At 43.0% G+C, this 17,621-nt stretch overlaps 1 protein-coding gene across 6 annotated transcripts in view; it reads right to left on the bottom strand.

The window, feature by feature from the left end:
• Window positions 1–17,621, bottom strand: part of il1rapl1a (interleukin 1 receptor accessory protein-like 1a) — a 183,513-nt gene that overhangs the window by 151,987 nt on the left and 13,905 nt on the right. For all 6 annotated transcript variants that reach the window (XM_037110610.1, XM_037110611.1, XM_037110608.1 and 3 more), the window contains exon 2: window positions 5,460–5,561. In XM_037110610.1, the coding sequence (XP_036966505.1) occupies window positions 5,460–5,541 (82 nt within the window). In that variant the 5' untranslated portion in view covers window positions 5,542–5,561. The remainder of the gene's footprint in view (window positions 1–5,459; window positions 5,562–17,621) is intronic.

Here is a 17,621-nt window from a genome sequence, read left to right as displayed (position 1 = left end):
TGTGGTGACATATTTTGATGCCTCCGCTTGAAGACCATCTGAATCCATCGGGCTGTGAGTGTGATTTTTGCCGCTGGATCAAACGAGGAACTTGAATTGCCACTAGTTTCCAAGAATGTCTCTTGCCTCTGACAAAGCACAGTCCAATTTAGAGCACATCCTTTCATATTTTTCAGCTCCAAGTGGCCACTTTTCAGAGCTTTGATCAAGTTCTGAACCCCTTTCTTCCAAACCCTCTCTGGATAATATCATTTTGACTTGTAATTGGGAACAAAACATGCTGAGCACGGCCTCTGCCCTGATGACAGTCAGGACTCAACCCGAAAAGCAAGGTGCACAGTTGAGCAGGGGATATTACTTCGGATGACACCAAGTGTATTTGAGAAGACTAAGGGAAATCTGTCTGCCCAAGGCCCAGATCTAAAGAGGAACAGTAGTTTATTCGGTTGAACGGTTACTATTGCCGGTCCATCCCCAACTTCACACAGTGGTCATTTTCTTGACTGATCTCTGCTGAAAGTCTGATTCAGTCCAGTGGGCAGAGCTGACAGGTGTGTGAGGAGGATGTGTCTAATTTAGTTTTTTGTTTTTTTTCCCCAAACTTTCTCCAAATCCATACAGTGGACAAAGGAGTGGAAGCTTTTTTTTTTCCCCCCCAGGATAGACAGGTAGTGACGAGGTGGTCACTTCCCAGTGCTTCATCCATGAGGACACTTAAATGGCAAAACAAAGCAGCAGCATATGATGCTTAAAATGCCCTCAGCTATAATTTTCAATGCAAGGTTGGAAAAATAACATTTGCTTTTTCTTAATCCTATCTGTTTGTAATAATACTGCTGTATAGTCAATATCAATCAATCCATTGTTTTTAATCGGTCAGTAATACATACAATGAATGATTTTACTAATAAATCGATGCAATGTCTTTGTGACTTTATCACAGTTAACAGTCTTGTCTCCAATTTTTCTATTTTGTCTTACAGCAGCCATGAAAATGGGAATCAATCAATTGACTCAGTAATTGAGGAAAAAAGTCACCGATCACATATACGCTGACAACTGTTGTCGATAAAAGACTAACTGTCTGATCTAAACTGTCATGGATTCATTTTTTGACCGATCTAATCCATTTATCCTTTCAGCAATACCTAGAGACACCTTTTACTGAAAGTATTCTGCCTGACTTTACAATGTCTGACACTGCATTGTGCTTGGATGTGCAGACCGCGAGGTTTAGTGGTTTGTCTGATGGTTCTTACCCATATTTAACATTCTTCAGTGTGGCTTAAAGCCTGCTGCAAACTGGTAATTGGGTTTGTGAGCAGACTGAGACCCCGGTTAAAGAGTGCCTGTCTTGTCTGATTAAAGTCCGGGTCTTTACGGGCTTATCTCCTTTGGAGAGGCTGGAACAGGTCCACTCAGGTCTAACCGGGCTGGGTTGGACCAAGACAGAGACAATTGGGGTCTGATGGATGGACCCTGACAGCTTGTCTCTGTCAGAAACCTGCTCAGAGTCCCTGGGAGTGAATCTCACGCAGTGTCAGCATGGCCTTGCATGGCCACTGCACATTCACACCGAGGTGAGAGGACACACTGAGCAGAGTGCCTGGAGTAAAAACCCTCATTTGTAGCAGCAGAGCGTACACACTGCAGGTTGTGGGTCAAACACGACCCGTGTATGAACAGCTCGTATGCGTCCACAACAGAAATCCCACACCAACAACAGCAATCTGCCCCAATTAATATCCAACTGGTCATTAAAACCATGACCACAGTGTGTGTGGTGAAAAAAAAATAAATAAGAGACACACACAGCCTCCACACCTTTGGGAAACTCATTAGTCCAGGTAATACAGGCCCAGGATGGCTCCACATTGACTAATTATAGGATTTTGGTGTGCTACAAACTCTGGGAATCCCGTCCGGACATTAGGAGGGAAAATCGATTGCATAGCTGCTTTATCCAGTGTCTCCTGAGGGCTAATCAAGCCTTCGTAGTGGTTCCCTCACCCATAACTATTCAAGGTTGTGCAGTTAAATTCCCCACCCAACCTGCAATCCTACAGAAACAATACCACAGTCCCACCTGATACCAAACGCTCCACAAACAATTCATCATAGCAGGAATCTAAACAAAGGTATCTCTCTTCGTCCAAAAACTTTCTTTTCCTTCCCAACAATCAGAATAACTACTTACAAATGACTTTGACCTCAGTGCATGTATGAAGCCAGAGGTGCTCATTTAAAGGTAATTTGATAGCAGTCATGAGAGTCCAGCTGCTCCATCTCTTTCATCCAGCGGCACATGAAGACAAGTATCCCAAACCTTTGAACCACGAAACAATCCCCCACCAGGGAATTTATCAGGCAATTAATCTCCTGTACCACCATATTTCATCTTTAACACAGACAGCGCACCTTCTTCCTGGTCAATTCGTCAGAGACCAGTAAAGGAGAGAAGGATATGAGCAAAGGCAGAATGAAAACAGTGTGTGTTACTGTCGACGCTGAAGTCATGATACCCGAGGAGATGTCAAAACACTCAGCTCAAATTAGCCTTGACATTTGCACGTTTTCCAAGAGAAGATAAAAAAAAAAAAAAAAAGACTGTAATGGCATTTACATGCCCATGAAAGTGGACGTTTCACGGTACAAAACAAGAAAATATCACGCTTTCACAATATACAGTATTAAACCATTATTAATAACAATATGTTTATAATTATCAGTCACAGCGACCGCTAAGGAAAGCAAACAGGGGTATTTCTGGATTAAACAAACCCTTTATTTGCTGAAATAATTTTTAACAACACTAAACAATAATAACACAGCAGAATTCAATTCTGGAAAGACTAGTAAATGTCCATGGAATGATGACTGTGAAATTTTTTACCACTGTGTACCATGAAGCTGCAACCAGCGGCCATAGATATCAGTTTTTAACCCTGTGTGTGTGTGTGTGTTAAAGAAAGAGAGAGCGAGAGTGGGGGAGAGAGAAAGAGAGAGAGAGAGGGAAAGTGACAGTGTCCATGTCCCAGATTACAAGTTTAATGTGCGCTTGTCTGATCTTCCACAGGCCTCCATTTATAATCTTTCAGGCAGTCGGAGAGGCCTTTCAAAGTGCCATTATATAGCCAAACTACCCTGTGACTCTCCATCACCTTTGACCCCTCAGTTGGGGGGTAATATTGACTTAAATGCTATCGATATTTGACCAAAGGACCCAGAGGGACCCACTTGATTGATCTGATGTGCTGTCCTGTCTCCAATCTATATGGAAATCCTCCACGGACCGGCCACGCAGGCACTCGTATCACATCTGTGAACGAGCGCATAGGCACATGCTTGATGTGTGTAAGAACACACACGTGCACACAAGCGACGGCACACCTTTGCTTTCAAAGTCCTACATAAACCATGACACTGCTCTGATTATACAAGCACCTAATGAGACACGTGAATGCAGTCAATTACTTATTAAGGACAGCTCAATAGTGGAACAGGAATCAAGTTAAAGTTCCAGTAAATGTCTCTGTTATTGTGCCACTGTGTTCTGTAACCATGAGACAAAGCACCAAAGCCATCACACACTTTGTTGTAACATAGTTTGATACAAATGATGTGATACTCAAACGCTGGATCAATTGTATTTCATTGATTCTTTTTTTTAAACAGTCTTAAGGGCCTTATCAGGCTAACAAGCTGCTTTCACTGACACGACCTCAGCCTACAGTGTCTAAATCGTCTGTCTATAATTTTAGCTAATTGAAGCAATGATTATTTACAGCAGGTGTCTAAGTTGAAAGAGTTGTCTACTAGTAGGCCTGTAGTCCTTAACAGGGATGGCACTTACTGTTGTACATGTCCAGACATTCAGAAGATTTGCAACACACTAGAACTCAGGCCTGCTCTCATCCAGTATTTCATTTGCAGCTGGAGGTCGAGTGAAAGACATTAAGTAAAGGCCTGGTCACAGAAATGGTGAAAATCACTTATTACCAATAATTGCCGCCATAAGTGGAAAATCCATGCAAGTTTTTCATGTCGCTGTCTACTTTAGCGACCTTCGACGCATGAATTTGCAACAATGACTGAAAGCAAATAATCGTAACTTGCTCACTAGGCTATGTTGCAAATCACGCATTTCAGCGGGACACATGGATGAATCTTGTTGTGCCACTCTCTGGTGTCACCAGGCCTTTAAGCTGACTATACGCTCCTAAAGCTGTCTCATTAACATAGTCACAATAACGTGGTTTGTTAAGTGTGTCTGTTTTCTGTGTCATTGCCCATCGTCTCTGCCGGTTGAAGCACATTAATCATTCGGTTACCCTTCTGCTCTTTGAGGCGGTGTTTGGCGAGTGCGCTTCCTTCAATATAAAACCTTTAGCTAAAGGTCAGTCCTTAAATCTTCAGACATGCTCACTCATGTCTGCCGTGCAAACACACCTAGACACACATCCGGCATGTACACACACAGGCACAAAAGTATTGTTTTAAATGAGGTACCAGCCTTAAACTAGTATACGAAAGCTGACTGCAAAAATTGCACTATAACGCCAAAGGCCTTTGTTTTTCACTGTAGTGGCCATCTGTATTCACACATTTTATCATACTGCCTGAATCTCAATATGTATTCCTGTCATGAAAAGTTTTCTACCTTCAATCTTTTTGCTCTCCATTTTCTCTCTTGACCTTTGCATTTGTTCACAATTGATGCTCAATTTGCTGGCATTTAGGGCCAAAATGAGTTTCGCAGTAACCCTTTGTGACCCAGTCACTGAGCAATTGGATCGTTTGGTAGCTGTCACTCTCTCTAGATTGAAGTAGGTCAAGCTAATTCTAAGAGTTACAGTGTATATCTTTTCATTAATTCACACGCTCACGTGGGACGCGGGCGAAAAATGCCACACTTATGTCTAAATAGCCCAACATTGTTCTCGTTTTTCTGTGTGAGTCATTTTCAAGCATAAGTGGGAAGGGCATCATCTTTCGCAATAACCTGCACATTGTCTTTCTGAGCAACACTTTTTAAAGCATGTGACGCCGGCATACATGCCGCTGAGACACCAGACAGCAGCTGAAGCCTGCAGGAAGAGCTGTTCACTGTGCCATAAAGTACAACGTCAAGAACAAACAATAATTAAAGATTTTTCATCGGCTAAACTCAATTCAGTGGTGACAATCATTGTAATTTAAGACCCAGACTAAGCGGGCAGAGGTTCATAAAACATCAGCACTAAAGTGATTAAGTTTGATTTTGTTGTGTCAGTGAAATTTACCAGAAGCCTCCAAATTACATCAGTGGTGGCGTCAGCCAGTCATAGTTGGCAGAACAAACACACTCAGACACATAAATGGACCGATTATTGAAACATATCAATAAACAGTGGGTGCATGCACAGGCTGCAGATTGGAAGCCACACAAGACAGGAGAAGAGACACAGTGTGTTAAATACCTGAGCCTCTCTTGGAGACCACCTTTACGCTCTTGGACAGCGTGAAGTACAGCAGGATCAGCAGAGGGCTGGGAGGTCTCATCTTCCCCCCGTCCTCGCAGCCTGAAGGAGAGGAGACACGAGCAGGGAGGGATGGCAGAAGAGAGAGAAAGAGAGTAATCAGTCACTGCCTCTACATGAGATCAAGTACCTCCTTGTTGCTACTAGACAAGAGTAAGTGTCAGTGTGGACGGATGTTCTGTAATAGGCCAAACGCTACGGCGAGCAGTCGCGCACAGATACTCACTTGGACACCCACATCAACATACCATTTTGCACGTTCCCCGGGGGGGTCTTTGCTGTAATGATTTTCTCTCATGATTGCAATTGAGACGGGTTATCATAGCAGCGATATATTTCATGAGAAACCATTCCCTAAGATGCTGACGAATCAATAAAGAAATAATTACACGTGTAAGAAACACCACTTTTTAATCGCCGGCTTCATTAAAAATATGGGAGGCCTTGAAGGGAATTTCAAATTATCACCTTGTGACTTGCAGAGATGTGGCAAATATCCCACCCATATCCCTTATCGACTCATATATCATATTAATTGACGGAGGTGACTCATTCTCCACTCCTCATCTTCCCCGAGTAAATGACATAATCTAACATGTAGTAATTACCCCCTAATAGTCAGCTCCTGAAATAGAGCCGATGCTGCTGTATAAATTTGATGTTAAATGGAAAAAAAAACACACTCATCAGGGAAAGAGTTTATTATCTTACAGCGCAAGGCGATGACAAAACTCTTTTAAATCAACCCTCATCTCGCTATGATAGAGGCTTCACAGACAAAACAAGACACAAATGAAGACATTAGTAAGGGAAATTGAAAAAAAAAAGGAAATTGATAAGCTTATTCTGTGTCTTGCCTGAAGACAGAGAAGATTGATACCTCGTACGCCTTCATGGAAGCCACTTCCTGCTGAACATTTAAATTTAACATTAAACTTGAGCCACACTGTACGCTGTAACTCTGAACACAAACGTCTGCATTATTTGCCCTGTACTTAACCCTGCCAGCGCCTTTGTCCTAGTCAGAGTGAGCCACATGTGTGAAAGGGCGCAGACAGTTGTCTACATATGAAAATGTAAACACGTCTGACACTTGATATCTCATCGTGTGCTGCATGTGTGAACAGGCCAATGTGGCCAATGTACTGATCTGATTCACTCGATACTGTCCGGAGCTCATCTGTGAAAAAGGCTGTGAAGACTGGAACCAGGGGGATACTGCCAGCCGGTCAGTATTGGGCACAACTCTATGGTTTTGCGTTTGCATGTGGCAACATCGCGACTGGACGTGTGTCAGAAGAGACAGCTGAGAGTTTTACATGCACAAATTTTGTTGACTCCAGATTGTCAGATTTGGTTATTTTGGTTATTTTTCTTCCTTTTTTTGGGTCTGTTTTCATGATCTGAAGTCTGCGCAGGGTGTTTTATTTTGAGAACGGACTTGCTGCACTGTGCCATTCCTGTGCCTAAATTCCTGCCCGGCTTTGCGTTGCTTGATGCCACTTCCGTCAAAAATAGACCAGATGCATATTTTAAACTGAGCAGAGCGGGTGAGACTGAAACATGCTGCAGTGTTTCTGGCTGAACTTATAGAGTTGGAGAGCTGCCACATGCAGCCCCAGCTCCCGCGTCACCGATTCACCTGCGGTGGAATCAGGCTGTAAAGCTCACAAATCAACAATTTCTTGGTTCAGACCAGTTCCTTCCCAGTTGCTGCTGGTTGGTACACTTGCAGATTGAAAAATAAAACAAAAACGAAAAGGAAATGAAGCTTCACAGGTTACAGGAGACTTCAATCTTACTGCTCAGCTAGGTTAGCTGGCTGCTTTCAGAGGGTTCATTTTTAGAATACTGATATGTGTGTGGTACCAATCTTCTTATCTAACTCTAGGCAACAAAGCGAATGAGGGCATCTCCAAAAGTGTTGAGTAGACACCCACGGCCTTGTTTGCTTTGTTTCGTTATGAGCATAGACGCCGACAGAGGGACAAAAGGTGACAGATCGCGGCACAATCGAAGCTCTCACTCCGCTAAAGCTGCCAGTCTGGGTAGCTGTATGTGTCCAGAAATACAAGACAACCAAACAGAACACAGTGATCGGAGGAGCGGATTCACCAACGGCCAGATCCGTGTTTCTGTCAGTCTAACCATGAGAAAAAGGGAGAACGCAACACATTCAGCAAATTAACCCAATGAACCAGAAAGCACAGAACGAGGACCCTGGCCTTTGGAGACAGAAAGCAATGGCACAGAGAGCCAGAGCCATGAGGGACCCTGCACTCTGTGGCAAGTCACGTGCACTCCAGATTAGCATAGCTAATGAAAGGAGCCTCTCTCAGTGTGTGTTTACACGATACTTGCAAGGCCTGCTGTGAAAAGAAGCCTTTCTCTGCTCCTCAATCACATTCTACTAGGAAACGACGTTCAGTCGATAAACACCGCTCTGCCAATAACATTCTGGCAAATTCCACAGCTAAAGGATTGGCTCCTCTTTGTTCGGCTAAAAGGCCTTTAAAATCACTTGCCGATAAGCAGGCAGGGTTCTAATTTTTAGCTCCAGTTGTAGTATCCACCGTCAGTTTATGGCCATGTGAGCACACAAATCACCAAGCAGAAACACTCTCATTGGTCCCAAATCCTTTAGAGGTCGGTTCAGATTTTCTGAGTCCTCAATTTATAAAGATCATAACCCCCTTTTCAAACATAAATACAACCTCTTACCATTGCTACGATAGTGTCCCGGAAATGTAACGAGACAAGCATAATGGAGGTACATGCAGCAGCCAAATACACAATGACAAGAGTGAGAAATTGGAAAGTCAAGAAGCATAGGGGAATTTCACTGAGACCATAATCACACACCCACGAGCAGAGGAGAGATAAAGAGAGAGAAAAAGAGAAACAGACAATATCACCATTGTGTCTGCATATTTAGTTTTTCATTGTTACTTCCTCAGAAAAAACACTAGTGGATAACCTTGTTCCCTGCTTTTTGTGAATTTCCTTAGCCAGCTCTCGTTTTTCTAGCTTTACAGAACCTAATGCTTTGAAGCTTATATCGTTGCCATGGAAATCAAAGTCCAAATTCAGCAGAGACAAGACACTGCATCGGCCGGACCGAGAAGAGGAGGCGAACGGCTGATAAAGAGCGAGAAATGGAGCTCCTCGTAGCGTTTAACTGGTCTCAAATCCACATAATGACCAGCGAGGGAGTATTTCTGCCCCGCTTGCAGAAATGTGGACCCGCGATCACCAGACTGTGACGAGCTGGACCCTCACTGCACTTACTCGCACATCAAATTGACTTTTGAGACGCTGGAGGGGGAGACAGTGACTGATGTCTCCCTCCTGTAATTGTCTCACATTAGACTTGTTATTACAACAACATAGTATATAAGAACATAATGACCCACTCGACTGAGGCTTCAAATATCCACCCATAAATATCATGCTTTGAAACACAATATTGATATTAGGGCCAGCCGTATCCAGCATTAAGTTGAGTTAACTTGCTGCCTTTCATCTCTCTCCAAGATGATCAGCGATGTCAACGTTGTTCATTATATCATGTCCCTTAAAGGTGCAATATGTAAGATTTGGCCAAAAATTCATAATCCAAAAAAATAGGGGGGGGAAGCATATCAACCGACCAACAGCTAACTGCTGCCAACTGCAGCTGATGTTCGCTGCTAGCGCTTACATTGCTAGCACAGGAGCTCTGGACCGACAGGAAGAGGCCTTGAACAGAGGGGACCCAGCAGCGAATGCTGGTGGGGAGCAGCATCATAGTCAACACCAGAATCGGAACCAGGCACAGTAGCCACGTTAGCGTGATGCGAGGAAACATAGCACAGAGGTGATCTACAGCGGCTTCCACCAGGACTGACTCCAGAAACCACAGTGGGTTCGGTCAGAATCTACCTCGGCTATACTATTCGACTGTAATCCCTTCAGGGACAAAGTGGTGTGCCGCAGCAGCGCAGGCCAATGCCAGCTGGTTAGTGTGATTACATCGGTACATATCTCTGTAATGCAATACAGAAACATGTTTACATTAAGTCAAACATTAACACCACTTAAAATAAGATCCATAATTCCATTTTGGTTCATGTCGTGGTCAAAAACCAACACCATAACCGTAGAATCGCAGGTTCAGTTCCAACCAGGGACTCTTGCTGCATGGCTACTTATTCTGTAGACCCTCTCTACACAGTGTAAGCTAACCACAAAGAGCTAACCAAACTGCCACCCAAAAAGGCTGATTAAAGGCTTCTTAAATAAATTGTTTTACCAAACATTGATGATTGACAGTTTGGGTTTCTCTGGCTTCAGGCTGGAGAGCTGCCCCCCGTCACGGCCTGATTCAACAGAACAATGCCGGCGACTCTCCTCTTTGTCCCAATCATGTCACGCCTTCTCAAGCTCAGTGGGTTTTTTGGGTCCTGCCAGCCATGACATCACCGGCCCACCATGCTCATACATAGAGGGGCATTGTGCGCCATGGACAACTCCAACAAACACCCAACACACCTCGTCTCCCCTCACCTCTCCTCCGTCTGCACTCCCCCTCCATTCCCGGCATTCTGGCCACAAAAAGGTTGAAGCTGCTGCACAATGGCACTTGAAAAATGCAACTTCTAAGGGTTGAAACAGGTCAATCCTGAATTCTCAGCAGAGGCCGGACACAGTGTTTGTTAATGGATGGCTGTGGTGAAAGTATTTACCCACATTAAACATCAGGCTGTAGACTCAGTAAAGCCTGAGCCTTTCTCGGATCAATTCCAGGGAAAAAAAAATGTAGATATTGACAATTGGAGGGTAAAGTTAAACCTGTATTACTCCATTCTTGAGGGTTCTCTCAGAATTTTGTTTAAGTAATATCATTTTAACACCAAATTTAACAAGTATATGCAGGTTTTTAAAACGTGACTAAACCTGCTAAAAATAGGCAATTGAGTCCTTTTCTCCCCACGGCCCCTCAGGGGAGTTTGCCCTTCTGATTTTTTTTCTAGTGTGTATCGTTTGACGTCACGGACTGACAACACGGAACACTGGAGCAGCATGAAGGCCAGCGAGCGTTACTTTTTTATATCTTTTCCATCAGTTTCTCTCTCAACTCAACGCTGACTGAAGAGTGTTAGAGTGCTGCTTGAACTATTTATGTTCCAACATCCTATACTTCAACGTGAGTCACAGCTTTGTGCCAGAAAAGGGGTGGAAATTAGTGTGTCCACCCAGGTGTCATGTGCTCATTACAGCCAATCAGAGCTGGACCTGATTAATACCAGGTTTTTTTAACCTTGGACTGGATGCTGATTCGTCTTGTTTCCCACTAAAGAGATGAGCTTTCAGTGGGTGTAAGTGAGTTTTATGTCCAGTGTGAAAAGGGTATAAAAGTCACTTCTAAGGCTCTTTCCCCTAAAAGGCCGTAGCCTCATAAAACAGAAGGATTGGGTGTTTTTATGTAAACAGTCAAGAAAAATTTCGACAACAGTGACCAATCTGACTCTCGTCAAGCTGTGTATGACTTAATCCTGATGTAAGTTTTATTGTTTCCAGGGCAACATGGGGAAAAAAAACAACCACGCAGAGAAGGCACAGCTCATTGCAAGTATCTCTCTGACACCTCCAAATGCAAAATCAAACACATGCCCGACTAATAAAAGACAATGCCAGTGGGCTGTGCAGAGGTAAGAAGAAGCGCAGATCTATATTCTTCTTGCAATGCAACATTCTGGCGTTGCTCGTACACGGTGAACCACGGCCAGGCTTTTATCTCTGAGGCGTCAGGAGCAGGTGTGTTTGAGGAGGCACACACAGCGGCATGGCATGATGTCCACGCTTCAGCGATGCATGAAGCATGCACACGGTAGCACACATGCCGTTTGCCTGCTGCTTTTTAGCCAGAAAAATGAGGGGCATGGCCCTGCACCGCCTGCTGACTCGCCCCGACAGAGGAGCAGAGGAATTTACAGTCTGTTGCCATTGTTGTGGGACTGTATCTCCCAGGATAGCTGTATCTCCTCCCATCTTCCCTTAATGTTTCCCAAATTCAATTATCACCTCACGCTATTTGTTGCTGGCACACTCCCTCTGCTGCGCGCATGTGTTGTGTGACTGTGGCTTTGTTACCCTCATTTTCTAATTCATGTTATCTCTCCAAACTGAACAGGATGCAAGCAATCATAAATAACAAGCCGAACCTCAAACCCGCAGGCAGCTCCGTTACCGTTGCTGTTGAATGCAGTTGTGCCATTTTAAGACGGAGAGGGAAACCACTCCGCCATCTTGGCACAGCGAGCTGTGGATGATTGATCATGTGATTTAAGGATTTAATCCAATTTGAAGGCAGCCTGAGCTGTAGTCTTAGGTAAAGTATGTCTTCATAGCATTCACTATACGTGGCTCTGTGCCCCGACAGGACCAGAAATGCAGACAGGGAAAAAAAATATTCGGCTGAAACGCTTCTCCGTGTCGTTGGTGTGCATCTGGTTTGGGAAATATACACTATGCCATCTAGTGTTTTGACTGTAATACACAATCTGTTTTTAGATTGATTTAGCAATGCTTGTAAAACTCGATTTTTCCTGAAAACCACTTCAGAAAGTCTGCCCCACTGTTGAAAACAATATCAAATGGTGTTACTACTGTTCAAAAAGATCTGTTCCGTTAATCCATCAGCGTAAAAGGCTCATTAAGGCAAGTGTTCGTGGAGAAAACACACGGATCTGTTACATCCATCTCTGCTGAGTTATAGTAAGGTCGCAGAGCTGGGTGAACTGCTCTGTGCACACCGCTGCAAATACAAGGAATTAACCTTTCTCTCACACGCACATTACAAGACCAGTAGTGGTTTTTGATCAATATTGCATGAGTAATAACTGTTGAATCTTAAATGAGGATTGGGCAGGTGGAAAAATACTCCGGCTGTATTCAGATCACATTCCTGGTGTCATGAGATGAGAATTTGTATTTACAGGGTATATGCATACCATCCTCCATGCTGTGGAATACTACATTATTCATATACGTGAGCAGTAACCTTTGAAGCTAGGCTCTGAGGCACACATGAACTGGCTGATGATACGGCAGCCGCTCAGCACTGGAGTCAAACACCAAGCGATTACTTGGGAAAGTCAGAAAGTACGTTTGTGTGCAGATGCAACTCTCACACTGTCATTGTTATTCCGTCTCCATCTGTACTTTCTGCTTCGCCGACATCAAAAGTGACATCGACATGCAGAGCGTCCAGAGTCAAACACAAAGATGAGTTGTGTACGCACAGAAGGCGCAGACACACACACACACACACACACATACACAACAAGTGAGTGAGTCATAGGTGTTTCTGTGTGTCACTGTGTCAAACAGATTCACGCTGAGATTGCTAGTAAATGGCACCGCACACTGCAACTCTGCTCACTGTATGTCTACCTGCTCCTGCGCCATGTGGCGTGCGTGTGGATGTGTGTGTCTGTTTGTGTACCCGCCTGTGTGTTTCCTCTGCCATTTGCCAGATGTGTCACAGTGTGAGTCAGGTCCCATGAGCGTTCTTCTGCGGCAGTAATGCGAATCACTGCCTCGGAATACAAAAAAAAAAATAAAAAATATGCTTGGTGGTAGGCAGCATGAGCATTCGTTAAAACACATTTGACCGCTTTTGACCATGGGCAGCCCTCGTTAATCTCCAGAGGCTGGCCATAGGTGGTTAAAGTTAACGAGCAAGGTGCGGCGAGCTATGCCCTGCCTCAGTCCCAACATGCACCTCTTTCACTGAGTGAGATTAATTACCGCACGATTGTGAGCCAATCCCCAGAATAGCTCTGGACGTAGACACACAGATACTGTATGCACTTAAAAAAAAAAAGCACATTCGGGCACATAAAGTGCAACGCCCTGTACATAATTAATTAAAAGAGCTTCAAGGCAAACTAGACCCATTTGCACATGATTGGTCAAGAGCGGAGTGGTGTTTTTTTGCGAGTGAGGTCTGAGTTCAGACACATTCCACCAGCAGTGAAGCATTTTCCTCTAGTGGTTGTTGATTGCTTTCAGCCTTATCCCCCCGGTGCCCAGGCCCATTGTCAGCTGTCCAAGGATGACTGGCTGCGGAGACACTCTCATGCTTCCAGTCAATACTGCCTTTGATGGAGAGCAGGGTCCAACGCTCTCCTCACCCATTTAGTGTACACATCCCACTGGGGGCAGCTGGACCACCACTCATACGCAGACCAACAAGAAAAAACACTTCCAAACACGAGCACAGACCCACACACAGGCTGTCAGCAAACTGGTATAGGTCACAGGAATGTTCCATTATCTAACACAATTCAAGTCCAGGTGTCCTTTGAACTTGAAATAGGGCAAAATTACATATAGATCTTTTAGATTACTGTCCATATTGTGCTAAAGGAATAATAATTATAATGCATAATTATCAATGATTATCATTAGAAGTAGTATATACACCAGATGCAGTCACACCCCATTTACACTTTAGAATGGGATCTGTGTCTAGATATGCACCATCTGATATTACGATGTTGGTGTTCTTCCGAGAAATTCTTAATTATTATCACACCAGGACCATTACTGAAACTGACAAATCACATTTTTATAATTCTATATGCAACTCGGGACAAAGACTGGAAAAATAAGCACATGGGAGAGTTATCCCTTCAAACACACCTTTAATGTTGTAAAAGGGTCTATTTAAACCCAAACCATGCTTTTCTTAGTATTTCCAAGTATTTATTTATTTATTTATTTTTTGCCTAAACCTAAACAAGTATTTTGATTCCCTAAACCTTACCAAGTTTTTTGGCTTCCAAGACTTAACCCAGTAACTTCGATCCCTAAACCCAACCACGGATTATGTGATGCTTAAATCTAACCAGGTAATGGTTAATGTTGTGAACGGGTCTCTTTTAAGCCAAAACCATGCTTTCCTTAGTATTCCACAGTATTTTTTGTTGCCTAAACCTTACCAAATATTTGAGTTTCCTGAACCTAACCTTGCATTTTAGTTCCCGAGAACTAACCAAGTAAGTTTTGCCATCATTTTTCAAACAGTTCTGTTAAATAGGCACAGAGCTGTGTCCTTATCAACTTTCTTGCTTGCTTGCTCTCTGAATTTAAACAACGACATCTGACTATCTTTAGTTAAAATTATGTGGAGTGGGGATGCCAGCAATTTGCACAAACTGTGTTTTCATCCACTTTATGTCTGAACACAGTATAAGACAGCTTCCAGTTGTGGTCAGGTAGATCTGATCACACAAACATGTACATGTTGCATGAATATGTGTTTTTCCTTATGTGGATATCCAGATGAAGATCACATTGAAATACCAGGTGTAAATGGGGTTGTATACAGTATAATGCATTCCTATCTCTCCCCATCTCTTTCTTTTTCAGCCCTTAAGAGGCATAAAACACACTCCCACAACACATATGTGAAGTGAGTTGAATCATGTAGCCAAGCAACTGAGCCCGACTTTGTAGATGTGCTACATTGTATCCTCTCATCAACTTAAGTAAATAAAAATACCTCCAGATGGTTATTGATTAGTTCATATAGATTCTTAGTTTACTAGTCGAGGAACGAAATGCCCTTCATTTGCCAAATTGCAGTCTGATATTGACAGCTGCTATTAGAGGGCATCCAAGTGTTCAGTGTGATGCCAACAGAGTTTTCTGAGTGTGTAACCGTTATTTTCTGCTGGGACTGACGATGTGTATCCATTTGTGCATGCCAAACATGTTGACTCTCAGGAACAAACCTAGTATTGATTCAACTCTCGGCTGTTTTGTGAGATCAAATACATCCACCTCAGACCATCTTTAAAGGGAAATTTCTCCATTATGTTGTGTCCAAACGGTTGCTTTGGTTTATACCTAGTAGGGTGCATGTATCTGTCCTGCACCTCAGGGCTCTGGTCCATCACATCGCCTTCCATCTCGTGCAACCACACGCTTGCCATCTTCCAGACTCTGAGATTTATTACTGGACGACATTAGTGTAACAGACATTCACAAATTTGAGATAGCGTTTCTTTATGAATGTATATTTAGAAACAAACTGGGAGCCTGGGGGTATATATGTGGTTCTGGGGACGCTGTAACACAACCCAGGAGTGGATCTTTCACCTCCATCAGCTTAGTTTTGTCGAGACATAACGCATCCCTGTCTTGGATAAACTGTAACTGGAATTGCAGGAGCTTTCCTGAAACCTTTCAATCCTAGAAAGAGAAAAAGAGTGTAGTGATTGGCTTTGCACGCTTCAGCTGCCTGACAGACACATAGCTGCTATAGAGGAACACAGTCCCCTGATGAGGAATCAGCAGTCTGGAGTAGAAACACATTGCCATATGTTGCAGACTGCAACAAAAAACTATGGTGGTGATGAAAAAGGGAAAGGTGGCATGCAGCGTATATAGCACGAAAAAAAAAAAAAAAAAAAACCCATACATTTGCTATATTCCTCTCCTATCTCGCCTGCGGCTGTGAAATGTGCTGGATGTGCCTATATTAGTGGTGTGTGGAGAGGCACTGCGGTCCATCCTCTCAAACCGACAGCAGTTTCTTGAAACAAAGCTCCCTGAAGACAGGAAATGCTGGCCTGAGCGGTTTTCAGCTGGAATGTGCATTTACGCTTTGGTATCCATGACAGAGTCTATCCTATTGTCTAAAGGAGCCATCGTGGTGGCAATGGAGCCTAAATGAGGCCAATAATGGTTCTCTGCTCGGTCCCCAGAGTCTCGCCTGTTTAGAAATCGATTCTCTGCTTGACTAGGGACAGGCTGGGAATAGAGAGGACTGGAAGACGCGGAGAGGAAAGTGGGGGGAAGAAGGAGGGGGAGTTAAGAAAGGTTACAAAAGGTAAGACAGATACAAAGAAAAGATCCATCCATGAGCTCAATCATCAATTCATTACTATATCGATGTATGTTACGTGACAAACATTATAATGTTCAAGTCAAACTAGATTTTTTTTAGATTCTTGACTGTTTTATGCTTTTATTATGAGTTTTATATGTCTTGTAGGCTAATCTGCCCTTTTTTTTTTTATTGCTGTCCTCTTTTTCAAAGTGAATATTTAAATGTAACATTCTTAACACTCAAAGACATGGATAGCCACTGGCATCTTAAAACAGCTATTGCCCTATAAAGACATTTTAAACCTTTGAACCGCTAATCCTATCCATTTGCTTTAAAAAAAATAAAATAAATGAAAAATCATGTAACAGCCAGCCGGCATTGTTCATGGTCAGTGGATAATATACTAAAAGCCACTTTTGCTCCAATGTCCTCTGTTAGGATTTAGTAACCTTTCTATTTACTCTGAACTTTCTTGGACACATCCACATGGTCAGTTAATGAAATACAGAATTATTAAATAATAATGGACATATTATAATAAGTGGCTGTAGTTTGCTTAGGAATGGTCAGATGTAGACAAACAAACTGTATGGAAGTCTAAAACATCCAAGTACATCTCTTATTAATAACACAACTGAACCTCCTGAGCTTCTGAGTTCGCAGTATGAAAAAAAAAAACATTTTGACATTTTGATTTTTCATAAAAATGTGGGTAAATTCATCCATTGTCAGACTGAGCAAACGTAAAATCGAGACTGTGAGTAAGCCAGGCCGAAACGTCCTGATCAAATCATGTTTGCCACTTGATGCTGACTACCAGAGTAGGGTAGGGTAGGCAAACAGGCACAGCAGAAATTAATTAGTTGCCCATTAGTCAATGGGTTAATTGAGGAAAACCTCATTAAAGTTCACGTGGGTGGTATTTACATAAACTTCATGCACCATCAGATAAACATAGAGGAATATGTATAAAATGAACAAATCGTTACTGTACCACCGAAAAACGGTTGGCGCTGACAGATGTTTGAACAGACCAGCTGCCAATCACACCAGCACCCTCTTTATATATCATTGTTCAGTATCCAGCTGTTGTTTATCTCTATTTTCTGCCTATTTGCCTCCACAATACATATCATGCTATCTCTGTTTAGCTGTATGTTATTGTTTTGACAACAGCATATTTAGAGCCACAAATCGATTCTTGTCTGTGTGAATCTGGC

Source organism: Acanthopagrus latus, chromosome 9, assembly GCF_904848185.1.
Source record: "Acanthopagrus latus isolate v.2019 chromosome 9, fAcaLat1.1, whole genome shotgun sequence".
Lineage (NCBI taxonomy): Eukaryota > Metazoa > Chordata > Actinopteri > Spariformes > Sparidae > Acanthopagrus > Acanthopagrus latus.
This window is presented reverse-complemented; position numbering and strand designations above follow the sequence as displayed.